This window comes from Amblyraja radiata, chromosome 2 (assembly GCF_010909765.2).
Source record: "Amblyraja radiata isolate CabotCenter1 chromosome 2, sAmbRad1.1.pri, whole genome shotgun sequence".
Classification (NCBI taxonomy): Eukaryota; Metazoa; Chordata; class Chondrichthyes; order Rajiformes; family Rajidae; genus Amblyraja; species Amblyraja radiata.
This window is the reverse complement of record NC_045957.1, coordinates 99,228,481-99,242,241: the sequence shown is the minus strand read 5'-3', so window position 1 is coordinate 99,242,241 and position 13,761 is coordinate 99,228,481. Positions and strand designations below refer to the sequence as shown.

General features: G+C 44.7%; 1 protein-coding gene across 1 annotated transcript; it reads right to left on the bottom strand.

Moving 5' to 3' along the window:
• Positions 1-11,700: 11,700 nt before the first annotated feature.
• LOC116991951 (potassium voltage-gated channel subfamily H member 8-like) lies at positions 11,701-13,401 on the bottom strand. Its single transcript, XM_033050964.1, has one exon. It carries the CDS (start codon positions 13,354-13,356, stop codon positions 12,703-12,705), a length of 654 nt encoding a protein of 217 aa, XP_032906855.1. The 5' UTR covers positions 13,357-13,401; the 3' UTR covers positions 11,701-12,702.
• Between the last annotated feature and the right edge of the window lie 360 nt (positions 13,402-13,761).

The window sequence follows — 13,761 nt, the reverse complement described above, 5'->3', positions numbered from 1 at the left end:
TATGCATTCTTACCACAGGCCACTATATATTTCATTTTAGTTTTGTTTTATTGTCACGTGTACCGAGGAAAAGTGAAAAGCTTTTGTTGCGTGCTAACCAGTCAGTGGAAAGACAATACATGATTACAATCGAGCTATTCACAGTGTACAAATACACGATAAAGGGAATGTGCAAGATAAAGTCTAATAAAGTCCGATTAAAGGTAGTCCGAGGGTCACCGATATGGTTTATTCGGGTGCACATATTTTTTAGATTCAGGGAATCAAGCAGATTTGCTGGAATGAATGTGGCCATTTGGCCCATCATGTACATACTGGGCAAAAGTGAACTTTATGTTACGTCCACTTCCAGCTCTTGGTCCATAGTTTTCCCAGTTATGGCTCTTCAATGCTTCAAGTGTTCAGAGGATTTTTTTCCTTCACATCCTCTGATATCTTTATCTGTTTCTGCTCAGAATCTTACAGTTGATTTTCAACTTAAATTTGCTACATGCAAACACATTCCACAAACTTAACCCTTACTTTGGTTTCATACACTAAAGGCTGGTGTGCTTACTTCAGTGGTGGATAAATTATTAGGAGAATATCACACAAGATAGGACTTAAGTGCACCTAGAAAGGCGGGGACTGATCAGGTGTAGTCAGCATGGTATTATGTGGGGGAAATCCTGCCTTACTAATTTGATGGAGATTTTTGAGGAAGTAACAAGTATGGTTGATGAAGGCAGAGCTGAAGATGTTGTCTGTATGGACTTTGACAAGGTCCTACATAGTAGGCTGGTCTGGAAGGTTAAGGCACATGAAATCTGTCCATCCAGATTGGCAGTTTATGGCTTAATGTCGAGGCTGGGTTCAAAGCCAATGAAACTGATGATACAAAGGTGGGTGGTTTTGCAGATAGTGAAGATGGTTATGAAAGATTGCAGCAGGATCTGGAACGATTAGCCAGGTGGCGGAGGAATGGTTGATGGAATTTAATACATAGAAGTGTGAGGTGTTGCATTTTGGGACTTCGAACAAGGGCAGGACCTACACAGTGAATGGTAGGCATCTGGAGATTGTTGTAGAGCAGAGGGATCTAGACATGCAGGCGCATGGTTCCTTGAAGGTCAAGTCAAAGCTAGATAAGGTGGTTAAAAAGGCTTTTGGCACATTGGCCTTCATCAGTCAGAATATTGAGTATAGAAGTTGGGAGGTCATGTTGCAGTTGTATAAGATGTTGGTGAGACCGCATTTTGAGTATTGTGTTCAGTTCTGGGCACCATGTTATAGGAAAGATATTGTCAAGCTTGAAAGGATTCAGAGAAGGTTTATTTGGATGTGTCCAGAGGGTGTGAGCTACAGGGAGAGGTTGAGTAGGCTGGGTCTCTATTCCTTGGAGGGCAGGAGGGTGAGGGATGATCTTATGGGGGTGTATAAAATCATGAGAGGAATAGATTGGGTAGATGCACTGAATCTCTTGCCCAGAGTTGGGGAATCGAGGACCAGAGGACGTAGGTTCAAGGTGGAGAGGAAAAGATTTAATAGGAATCTGAGGGTAACTTTTTCACACAAAGGGTGGTGGGTGCATGGAACAAGCTGCCTGAGGAGGTAATTGAGACTGGGACAATCCCAAAGTTTAAGAAACAGTTAGACAGGAACATGGGTAGGACAAGTTTGGAGGGATGTGGACTAAGTGCAGGGAGGTGGGACTAGTGTAGTTGGGAAATGCTGGCCGGTGTGGGCAAGTTGGGCTGAAGGACCTGTTTCTACGTTGTATCACTCTAGAACTCTAAACTAACGTTGGATTAGAAAGTTGGCTCAACTTTCCTTTTTGGCTGGAATACCAAAGGCCATGTGCATACAACCTCTTCAGAAGGTGGATGAATGTGTTAATCATCTGATGCACTGTATTTAGTACAATGAGGGTTGAAGGTTTTCTGAAAAAGCAAGATAGCCAAACTACTGCAACCGAAACGTAAGTGATAATAAATAATTTGCAGCTGTTTGCTTACCTGTTAATGGGAGAATGTTTGTACATTTTTACCAAGAGGCAATGGTGTGCAGTTGGAAGTTTGATCCAACTGACCCCTATACGTTTATCTGCCTTATGGGACTGTTCCACAGGCGACTTTTCAGGAGACTATGCAGTCGCCACATGGTCGCCACATGTTCGCGGGTGATTGCCAGGGAGTCGCCTTCATGGTCGTGAGGAGTTCCCGCATTCTGGGAATTCCTCATTGGGCGGCGTGGGCGGCGCGACCGACGTCGCAGCGGCATCTGCAGTCTGTCTGTGTATTTTTTATTTTTTTGTCCCGTTGAGGGTATAGTTTGTAGTGGGTTTTTAAATGTGTATGTAGGGGTGGGGGAAACTTTTAAATCTCTTCACTGCATGGAGACCCGACCTTTTCCCTGTCGGGTCTCCGTTGCCGTTGGGGCCTAGCACCGTGGAGCGGCCTCCAACCGGAACGACCTGGAGGCTCAAGTCACGGAGCCTGTGGAGCTGTGGAGCTGCGGACCTACCTTCGTGGAGCTAGCCAGCTTCGGTGAATGGAGAGCTGCGGCGGCGCGCTGCTGCGACCCGATTCCGGTGGATGGTGACACCGGGAGCTCGCGGGTCCCCGGTGGGAGACCGCTTTGCGGGGCACCGGCAACGGCGACTTCTCCCGCTCGAATTGCGGGGTTGAGAGTGACCTGGAGCGGGGCCTTACAACGCCCGGCGCGGCTGTAAATTGCCGCGGACTTGCTAGCGCCCGCCGGGGGCTCCAATATCGGGACCCGGGGCAGGGCCTTACATCGCCTGGCGTGGCTTTGAGTGGCCGCGGACTTGCTAGCGCCCGCCGGGGGCTTTGACCTCGACTTCGGGAGAGGAATGGAGAGCAGGGGAGAGACAAGACTTTGCCTTCCATCACAGTGAGGAGGAGACTCACTGTGATGGATGTTTATGTGAATTGTGTTGGTGTGTGTCTTGGTTCTTTTCTTGTATGGCTGCAGAAACCAAATTTCGTTTGAACCTCATGTGAGGTTCAAATGACAAATAAAAGGTATTGTATTGTAGGTATTGTGTTGTATTGTATTATGGTCGCTGTGAATTTTTCAAGATGTTGAAAAATTAGTGTTGACTAGAATGAAGCTGCCATGGAGAGTAGCGAGAATTCTCGTGCCGTAGATGCGTCGCCAGGAGGTCCTAATGGGTTGCCAGGAGGTTGAAGGTTCTCGGAGGTTCTCAGAGGTTGTAACCGGTGCTGACCGGTGAATTTCATTGGCTCATTGGGAAAAAAAAAGTAAGCAGTAGTTTTCAGAACCAAGGATAACTGACCGGTAATGTTAATGTCCGCCGAGCTTCACAGCCGTGTATCTCTGGTTTCTTAAAAGTTGTTTCCACTCCTTCTCCCCCCTCTCCTTCCCCTATTTAAAGGACTTACCGTACACTGTGCTTTAGCCGTCTTTTTACAGTGCCAAGCTTCCTGTTCATCGCGGGAGAAGTCTGTTTCACCTTGGCTTTGCACCGTGTGAATTTTTTAGCGCTGCCCCCGCTTGCCCTGTCCCCCACCTGCATAATGGGCTGGTGAAGAAAGCGATGTGTTTATGTGTGTGTTTTCCACTCTGACAGTCGCCGTTCCAGTTGCTAGTTTTTCAGGCGACTGCCGGCAACTTGACAGTCGCCAGCAGTCCGCTGAAAGATCACCTAAGTGGGACAGGCCCATTACATTGGAACTTAGATGGGAATTTAGGGGACTAGAGGCAGGAAATACACAAAACTGCAATTGCTGGAATCTTGAGCAAAACACTAAGTTCTGGAAGAACTCAATGGGACAGGCAGCATCTGTGGAGGGAATGGTTTCTTGAGCCAGCTTTCAATAGGTTTGCAGCTGTAAAGAAACAGAAGTTGCTGGAAACTCTCAGCATGCCAGACAGCATCTGTGAAAAGAGCAATAGATAAGGTGAATGCACAGATACTTTTACCTCAATCAAGAACCAGAGGACATGGGTGTAACGTGAGTGGGGAAAGATTTAATAGGAACCTGAGGGGCAACCTTTTCTCACAGATGGTGGTGGATGTATGGAATGAGCTCCCAGAGGAGGTAGATGAGGCAGGTATGACAACATTTAAAAGACATATGGGCCAAATGTGCACAGGTGGGACTAGTGTAGATGGGGCATCTTGGTCATCATGGGCCAGTTGGCCGAAGGGCCTGTTTCCATGCTATGGACTCAGGTACTATAACAATATTCTATCCATTCAAGCACCTGACGAGATGAGATCCAAAGCCTCAGGGACAATGTATTGTTCCATGAGCACCACGTATCACTCAAATGAATCCATCCACACATTGAACACACACCGTAGGTACCAAAATGTCTGCACTTTTGAATAAGTCACCAATTACTTTGGCATTGACCTTCCATGGTACACATGATTCGCAATAAAGTACTTGACAGAAAAAGCACAAGTGCTGGAGGAGTTCAACAGGTTAGGCAGCATCTCTGGAAGATATTCATTGGTAACATTTTGGGTCAGGACCTTTCTTCAAACACAAGAAGGGTCCCCACCCAAAATGTCACCTCCAGAGATGTTCCCACTGAGTTATTCCAGCACTTTGTGTTCTCTTTGTAAACCAGCATCTGCAGTTCCTTGTTGCTAACTGAAACCTAAACTTAAACCTGACTTTGTGTGAACACTACATTGGATGTTTCAGTCTGCTGCTATTTAGTGAATCTCTAAATCCCTGACCCCTGGGATGTATGGGCACTGCCTGGTTGTGTAAAGCTTGAAGAGGGATGTGTCCTTTGTTGCAGCTCTTCACTGCCACCGCTGCCTCTGCTCCTCCTCACTTGCAAAGTTTAAGTAACCAGGTGCCTTTCCAGCCACCCTGCACTTGGGTGAGTGAACTTATGCACGTTCTGGCTGATGCGATTGCAAACTCTTTGAAGGATTCAGATCTGCAAAGGAATTGTTGTCAGCAACCTCTGACTGCGACTGAAAGCACAAAGGCTTGAGAGATGAAAGATGCAGAACTGTGTCCTTGGCTGCTTGCCACAAAACTAATAGTAATGTGCAGACATTGCACAATCGTTCTTTGTGTCTGCTTCTTTGAAGTGAATGAAAACATATTTTCGAAGCAGAATTTAACTTGGTGGCATTACTAAGTTCGCCCAACAGTGCAAGAAGGAATTTACCTCCTACGTTTAGTTTAGAGAGACAGCGTGGAAACTGGCCCTTCAACTGACCGAGTTCACCCCTTCACACTAGTTCTATATTATCCTACTTCCACATCCACTCCCTACATGTTTGAGGCAATGTAAGGGCCTGTCCCACTTGGGCGTCATTTACGCGACATCATTTATGCGTCACGACGCATGACGCGTGCATTGTGCCACACACGTGATGCGCGCATGGTGCGTGGTGACGTAGGCAGTGATGCGGGGTCGCGCGCGGTGCCCCAGGATTTTGGGATGTACAAAATCTCCGCGCGCCACCTGCGTGACGTGCAAATTACACTCAAGTGGGACAGCCCTTTACTCCAGCATTTTGTGTCTACCTTCTACTATATGTTAGCATAGCTTCCAATTGGAAGTACCCTGGCCAACTTCACGCTGACTCTTTACCTGAAAATGATTGCAAATGACATTTAGTCTGGATGAAATTGTCTTTGGGTTGCATAAACAGGGGAAGAAAACAGAACTACATGATCCAATTTCCACTTACTCTGTTTAACATTTTCTTTCCTTTAAATTGCACATACTGGGAGATTTCTAAAAGATGTTCCATTTGTTTTATACCTTCGGGTAAAGAAAAGAACCCCAAGAGGCTGACGATGAAAGCCAAGTACACCAGGATGATTTTGATGAACAGAAACAAACAATTCTCCAAACGATTACTGAAGTGCAAACCTGCAGTGACTTAAAGAACCTGTCGACTTACTCTTGAACGACAGTATATCTCTCTATGTTGACAGCTGTTGAGAAACTCTGTAGACCCGTACACTGTTGTTTCTATCAATGCGCGGCCCATTGGGAATAGCAGCAGGGAACATTATTGCAGCATTCAGATCTAATTTAAAAATAGCTGCCAGCATGTATGCAGTGTTGCTAGCATCTGACTTCACTTCTGACAGAGAGTCTTCAATGGTTTTGTTTGGGGAGATGATACAACCTCACATTCTAGTAACCTGTTTTGGCTACCTGAAACTATTGCACTGTTCACAGGTTTACTGGTAGGCTGCACATTGTACACAGGCATTACCTGGTAGGGCTCATCATTCACCTTGAGTAACCAGGTCCCTCATTTGTGTCTTATGCAGCGGAACTGATGTGTGATAATACCTTGTGAGCCAAACCTCAGTGTTCAAATCTGCTGTTTCAGCTCCTGAATAAATGTGGACAATGATTAATCATTCGGAAATCCCAGCAATAATGTACCCATTAAATCAGGCACGGTGCCAATCTGTAAGTCCGCCCTTGCTAGAGTCACCAATGGTGTATTTTTCCGGTTGGCTGCGTCTTCCTCCTGATGCAGCACAAGACTGTGTCATACTTGTACCTGAAGGGATGGGAAAACCACACGTTAGTTAAGGATAAGGGGTAGGCCATTTAGAACTGAGATAAGGAAAATCTTTTTCACACAGAGTTGTGAAATTGTGGAATTCTCTGCCTCAGAAGGCAGTGGAGGCCGAATCACTAGATGCATTCAAAAGAGAGTTAGATAGAGCTCTTAGGGCTAGCAGAATCAAGGGGTATGGGGAGAAGACAGGAACGGGGTACTGATTGTGGATGATCAGCCATGATCACATTGAATGGCTCGAAGGGCTGAATGGCCTACTCCTGCACACATTGTCTGTGTATCTATGTATCTATGTTAGTTCCTAGCAAGAAGGGAGAATACTGGGGCAGTGACCAAGGAAAACAGTTGCAGATTGCAATGCTCAACATCTTGAGAGAGGTAAATATTGATCTGTGCCAGCATTCCAGAACTCGACACGTATCCCTGATGTTTGCACATTTTACTCCACTGAGGAAAGAATGTTTCAATTGGCTAGGATTCCTCCAGTCAATGTTTCCTGCATCAGATGGCCTCTGATTTCAAGAAGGGAATGTGTCAGGGATGCCTTTTAAATTATTTTGAGGTTGTGTTTACCATGGACAAATACTACACATTACGTGGAAAACATTTGAGTGAAGGGCCTGGCTGGTAAGAGTAGAGAACCAAGGCTCAGCAGACATACAGACTCTGGTCAAGGAAAAGGAGGCTATTGTCAAGTGTAGATGGCTGAGATCAAGTGAATCACTTGAGGACTTTTAGGTGCTGGAGTTCACTTATGGAGGAAATCAGGAGGGCAAAAAGGGGAAAAGAGATATCGGGCATGAGGTAGCTTTGGTTGAGAAGTATATTAAAGGTAAAAGTGTGGCTAGAGAGAGAATAGGACCTCTTAAAGATCAACAAGGTCATTTATGTTTGGAGCCACAGGAGATGGGTGAGATGTTAAATTAATATATTTTGTCTGTGTTTACAGTGCAGAATGACATGTATGCCAGGGAACTTAGGGAGGTTAATAGAGTTCACATTATAGTAGAGGAGGTGTGGGATGTCTTAAAAAACATTAAGGTAGTTATATCCCTGGAGCCTGATCAAATGTATCCTTGGACGTTGTGAGAAGTTAGGGAGGAAGTGAGGTGTGATGCAATGATTGGAGGTGAGTGAATTCAGGAACATGAGAACAGCAGGAGGCAAGTCAACTCTACGAGATATTCCACCATTCAATTAGTTCACGGCTGATCTCCATTTAAATCACCTTAGTTCAAATCCCACAATAACTTCTATCCTTCTCACGCTTGACATTATAATTGACCCACTGACACTGTTTTGGGGAGAGGATTCCAGATTTATATTTCCCCTCAATTGAAGATGTTTTAGTCGGCATCACTGCTTATGTCCCTTTCTGTATCTTATAGCAGCGGAATTAATTTCCATCCAGCAATGGTATCAACTCCTTCAATCATTATAATTCACTCTATTAATCCCACCTCAATCTTATAGCTAGTGTCAAGCCTTGTTTATGTAATGTGTCCACACAATTAAACCCTTTTTGTCCTAGTATCCTTCGAGTAACCCTGCACCGCACCACCTTCAATGCCAATTGAGATGCAATGGGTAAAGCTGAACAAATGGTGCCTAACTGGTGCTTTATATCATGGTTTCAAAACATTTATCCATTTGTAGTCATGGAGTGATACAACATGGTCATACAGCTCTTCTCCAAGGGTCACCACCTTTGTTCTGGAGCAGAAGCGTCTGTGTGCCTAAGATTCTACCATCCCCGTCATTCCATCTTCCTCCCGCTCCTGTTTGACAGAAAGTATAGAAAGCACACATCACCAGACTCAGGAACAGCATCTCCCCCTCTGTTATCAGGCTTCTGAATGGTCCTTCCATAAGCTAGACTACTGTCCAATTCACCTCCATCCCATTGCTGCAATACTGAGAACTATATTCTGCTCTCTCTATCTTCCTCTTTGCTCTCTGTTGTACTTGAGTTTGACGATTTATGTTTAGTATATCTGATCTGTTTGGATAGCATGTAAAACACAACTTGTTGCTGTACCTCATGACACATGACAATAAGACACCTAAACCTAAAACTATGCTCCTGTGAGGGTCACACATGATGGGTCGGTCAATGGGGGAGGCTCCCTCACAGACGGCTGCGGGGGGTTGAGGTCCCGACCACGGGGGGAAATGGAGGAGGACTGGCCAAATGTTGTGCCTTGCACCACAGTGATGAATGCTGTGGTGGATGTTTGTGTTAAATTTTTATTGTGTGTTGTGTGTTGTGTGTTCTTTATCATTGTACCGCTGCTGGCAAATTCATTTCACTTGTGACGAATATGACGAATGTGACGAATAAAACCGTATTGCCGTAAATGACTCGCCTGAGTGAGAATCATACTCCATTTTGAGTGATCACTGATGATGACAGCACCGAAACAGGCCCTTGGATCCAATTGATGCAGTTGCTCAAAATGGCCGTTTAATAATATTAATAATAAATACTTTATTGATCCCCTCAGGGAAATTCAGATGTCCAGAAGCCCCCAACCAACAAACCCACAGATTCAAAATGAACGCAGACAGAAAATACATAGAATACAATGTGGACACTACCTGAGAGCAATAAATACTTAAAAAGACCAATAATTAACAGTTAAAAATTAAAAATTGCAAAATGCATCCCCCTACAGCCTAGCGGTCCGAATTATAAAATCTAATAGCTGCAGGGGTGAAGGATCTCCTGAACCGCTCCGTTCTACAGGGCAGGGAGAGGAGCCGGTTGTTGTTCCGAGTGCTCTTTTGACTCTCCAGAATTACATGGAGGGGATGCCCGGGGTTTTTTCAGGATGACCTGCACCTTGTGCCTCATACGCCTCTCAAGCACATCCATCCCAGAGTCTACTCTCCCCTCCAGCACTGAGCTAGCTCGTTTAACCAGTTTGACCAGCTTCTTGTTGTTTTTTGCACTAATGCTGTTGCCCCAGCTGACAACAGCGTAGAAAATAACACTTGCAACCACCGTGTTGTAAGAGATGTGCAGCATATCATTACACACATTGAAGGATTTGAGCCTTCTGAGGAAAAAGAGTCTGCTCTGGCCTTTTTTGTAGAGGGAGTCAGAGTTGACAGACCAGTCCAGTTTGTTATCGAGGTGCACTCCAAGGTATTTATATGTCTGCACCACCTCAATGTCAGCCCCTGCAGTGTTGACCGGCTGAAGGGGGAGCTTGGACCTGCCAAAGTTAACCACCATCTCTTTAGTCTTAGTTGTGTTCAGGATGAGACAGTTCTCTTCACTCCAGGCACAAAAGGCACTGGTCAAGTTCCTGTATTCCTCCTCCTGCCCGTTCCTTACACATGCCACAATCGCTGTATCATCTGAATATTTCTGTACGTGGCATGTGTCAGACTTATAGTTAAAGTCTGCTGTATACAGGGTGAAGAGGAACGGGGCCAGAACCGTTCCCTGTGGGGCTCCAACATTGCACACCACTGTGCCAGAGACACTGTCCCCCAGCTTGACAAACTGGTCGACCCGTCAGGTAGTCGTATATCCAGAAGATAAATGTGGAATCCACCCCCATCTTCTTAAGCTTGTCATTCAGAATCAGGGGTTGGATGGTGTTGAACGCACTTGAGAAGTCGAAGAACATAATCCTCACATAGCCACCGGGTTTGTCCAAAAAGGAGTAGATCCGGTGCAGCATGTAGAGGACTGCGTCATCCACCCCAATGTTCTCCTGGTATGCAAACTGTAGTGGGTCGAGTGCGTGCGGACTTGTGGTCTCAGGAGACGAATGAGTAGCCGCTCCATTGTTTTCATGATATGGGATGTAAGGGCCACCGGTCTGTAGTCGTTGATCTCGGTCGGCTGCCCTGCTTTGGGAACCGGCACGAGACATGATGTTTTCCACAGACCTGGTACCCTCCCTGACTGGAGGCTCAGGTTGAAAATGGTCTGGAGCGGCTCCGCCAGCTGAGCCGCACAGTCTTTTAGTAGCCTGGGACATACACCATCAGGGCCAGCTGCTTTACCAGGGCGCAACCTCCTCAGCTCAGCTCTCACCTCGTCCGCCGTGAAGAACAGTTGAGGAGATGCCGGCATAGGAGGTGCTGCAGCTGTGGTGTTGGGGGGGCTGCCTCGTGGAGGTGATGGTGGGGGAGAGGCTGCACCTGTAGAGGTGGGAGGGGATACCAGATCAAACCTGTTATAGAACAGGTTAAACTCATTGGCCTTGTCCACGTCTCCTGACGGCTGGCTTCTCTTCTCCTTGAAGCCAGTGATGGTCTTCATTCCTCTTTAAACTGTGATGCCTGTGTTTGGCCCACATCCTTCAAAACCGTTCATATCCATGTACCTATCCAAGTGTACTTCAGACTTACTGAGTTAAAAGCTGACCTTACATTGGTTTTTATAAAAGTTTTTGTCCCTGTCAGCTAGTTGTTTGTGTTTTCAGTAGCTGGTTTATTAAATGTCTCCGGCTCCTTGATTGAGAAAATATTCTGATCCATGATTTTTCAGTCTAAAGTAGGTAATAATTAGAAAATAGTGGAAGGGCAGTATGGCTAATGTGGATATGTTTATTGCAGATATGAAAAGAGATTAATTAAGGTACACAATAATTAAAGTATACAGTATACACTGGTTTGTCAACTCAGGTGAGGTTGTGCAGGTAGTAAAGTAACACAGGTAAAATTGACAAGCTGTCTGAATATAATAATGAGTTTCCAGCAACAATTTCACATAATTTCTTCCCAAATGCTTGCAGTGCATGCCCTGTACCTGACCATGCTTTTGCAGGTATGGTCGACTTTATTGGGTAGTTTTTTAGCTGTCGAACAATTGTGGTCTCTAAATTGTCAACTTGGTACTTTTCCCAGTCAGGAGCTATCAACCTGGTTGAACATGGCGACCTACCTTGGATTAAAGAGACAGTGAATGCAATTCGAGGCTAGTACTCCCACATGAATCTCTTCTGCTGAATGGGACTCTGGCGGGCTGCTGAAAAAGCAACTGGGGCTGTGTTAATGATTAATTTAGAAATATCTTCAACTGGCACACTATCCAAAAGTACAAACCATTTGTACGAGACCTCGTAAGAAGTTATCATGTTATTTTTTATTAAATTGTAAATCCAAAAGAACATGAAATAACTTTAAAGTTGGAGAGCTTTTCTATATTATTGCACCTATTTCTGGGATTAAATGGTATGTTTCTGACATTCCCTACAACGATTTATTGAAATATAAATAATAAATAAGTATCATTCTCAATTAGTTTTAGTTATTATAATTGATCACCGCAGATACATTCATATTTGATAGCATGCAGTCCATTCTACATAATCTAATTTTATTTATTGTTTTAACTACAGTGCCTTAGATAATCTTTTTTACTCAATTATTTCTGAGCTAACATCATAAATAGGATTTCTGTAATGCATTGAATTTCGCTTCAAGCTTTGCCACAAAAAGTTTGCCATTATAAACATCTGACATAAATACAGTTTTCATACCAAATGTATAAAAATAGTCTTTTTTTTTGATAAATAATTGAACAAATTGATTTACATGATACAATGTGTGGCAGCTAACCTTCTGCCACCAGCTGCAGTTGACTGATTGTCTCGGAGACAGCATGCAGTGATAATTGTCCCTGTGCCGCAGCAGCGCAGAGAAATGAACCAGCAGGATAGCCGACCTCCCAGAGTAAACCATCCAATTCATATCCATCTGGGATATTTCAGTAGAGAATTTAAACAAAACCCTTTGCTTTGTGGAAGGATTACCTCTGCCACAAAAAGCCATTTGTATTCCTTTGCCCTTGATTTCCAGCTGTCCTTAGGCAGCAAGGGTCTCGGATCAGCCAAGGGGCTTGCAGGCCAGGCACGTAAATGAGGTTTGGGCTCGGAAAGTCAGAGATTCATAAGCATGCTCCTGAAAACAATTCGCTCGCAGTTTCTCCAGTGAAGATTGATCTGTTATATATTTATCAGTTTATTTCACATAAAGTTCCATTCCTGGCATTGCCCTGAAGTTATATTGTGCGACTTTTACCTCTGCAACATCAGCGGAATGCAGAAGGAGAAAGCACTAACGCAACAGTACTATAATTATAAGTGGCAATTGTAGGTCATGTTTTTCAGTACCTGCTCATCAATGCAAAGTTATCTTTACACGTCAATTGCGCTGTCATCCTTGAATGTGTGCCTACCTGTCACAATTTCTGCCTGTGAAGTTGATATATTAGATAGCGAGATATCTATCATCCCCTCGAGTTCCCAGGATTCTGGAGAGTTTCCAAGGTCTGATGAACTGACTGGGCCCAGGTTGGAGGCACTGCTTTCTTGGGACGGACAAGGAAACACCAGTGGGTTTGATCTATCTGGAGATGAACTCGCCGAAGATGATAGGGTTACTGAAATGGACTGAAGGGGTGTTAGCGTGGCATCAGAAAACGGAGATACACCTCTTACTGCTGGCAGGTAATCGACCTGGGGAGAGTTGCACTGGTGAGAATGGGCTGATGTAGACAAGATGTGGTGATGGTCATCTTCCATTGTTCTGTGCAAAGGTATTCCTTGTCCTTGAATATTGTAACACTGGTTACCTGGATCCAAAGACCACCTGGCTGATGTGGTCATGCTCTGTGATGGGTTGGCCATGGTGCAGGGTGCTGTCCCTCTCTGCATATGGAAACAAGGTTGATGTGACATCCAATCCTGTCTTGTTTTCAAGTTATCCATTGTAGAAGCCAACTGAGCTCCATGAGCAGGCCACAAAGGTGTGTTGTTTTGTGCTGCCACGAGGCCTTCCAAAAGATGCATGACATTGTGTAGGCCCTTGCCTAATTGGGACACTTCTTGAGTCAGGTTACTCATCTGTTAAAAAGTAAGTGAAACACCACATTACTATATTAACCCACAGAATGTCAATCAAATTGGAAAAAAATATGAATTATTTAGTGATTTTTCTTGTTAGTGCGTGCGTCTGCAACTTCAGTTCCCAGTCTCTGCTCTTCTTGACAAACTTGACCAAGGTTTCTGTATTCTGCTGAGGAAATAAACACCCTTGGGGCTAATTAGACGTGCACATTAAGAATGTTGCAGATTTTACTTATCTGCAACCTATCTCTCCGCTGTGCTAGGTGAAATCTGTACTACCTTTGGATGAAATTTTTTTTTTGTGAAGTTAGATACAAAATGCTGGAGTAAGTGGGTCAGATAGCATCT

Bases quoted from the DNA above. Each gene is read 5' to 3' on its own strand.
- LOC116991951 (XM_033050964.1), bottom strand. From the start codon at position 13,356: ATGCATCTTTTGGAAGGCCTCGTGGCAGCACAAAACAACACACCTTTG.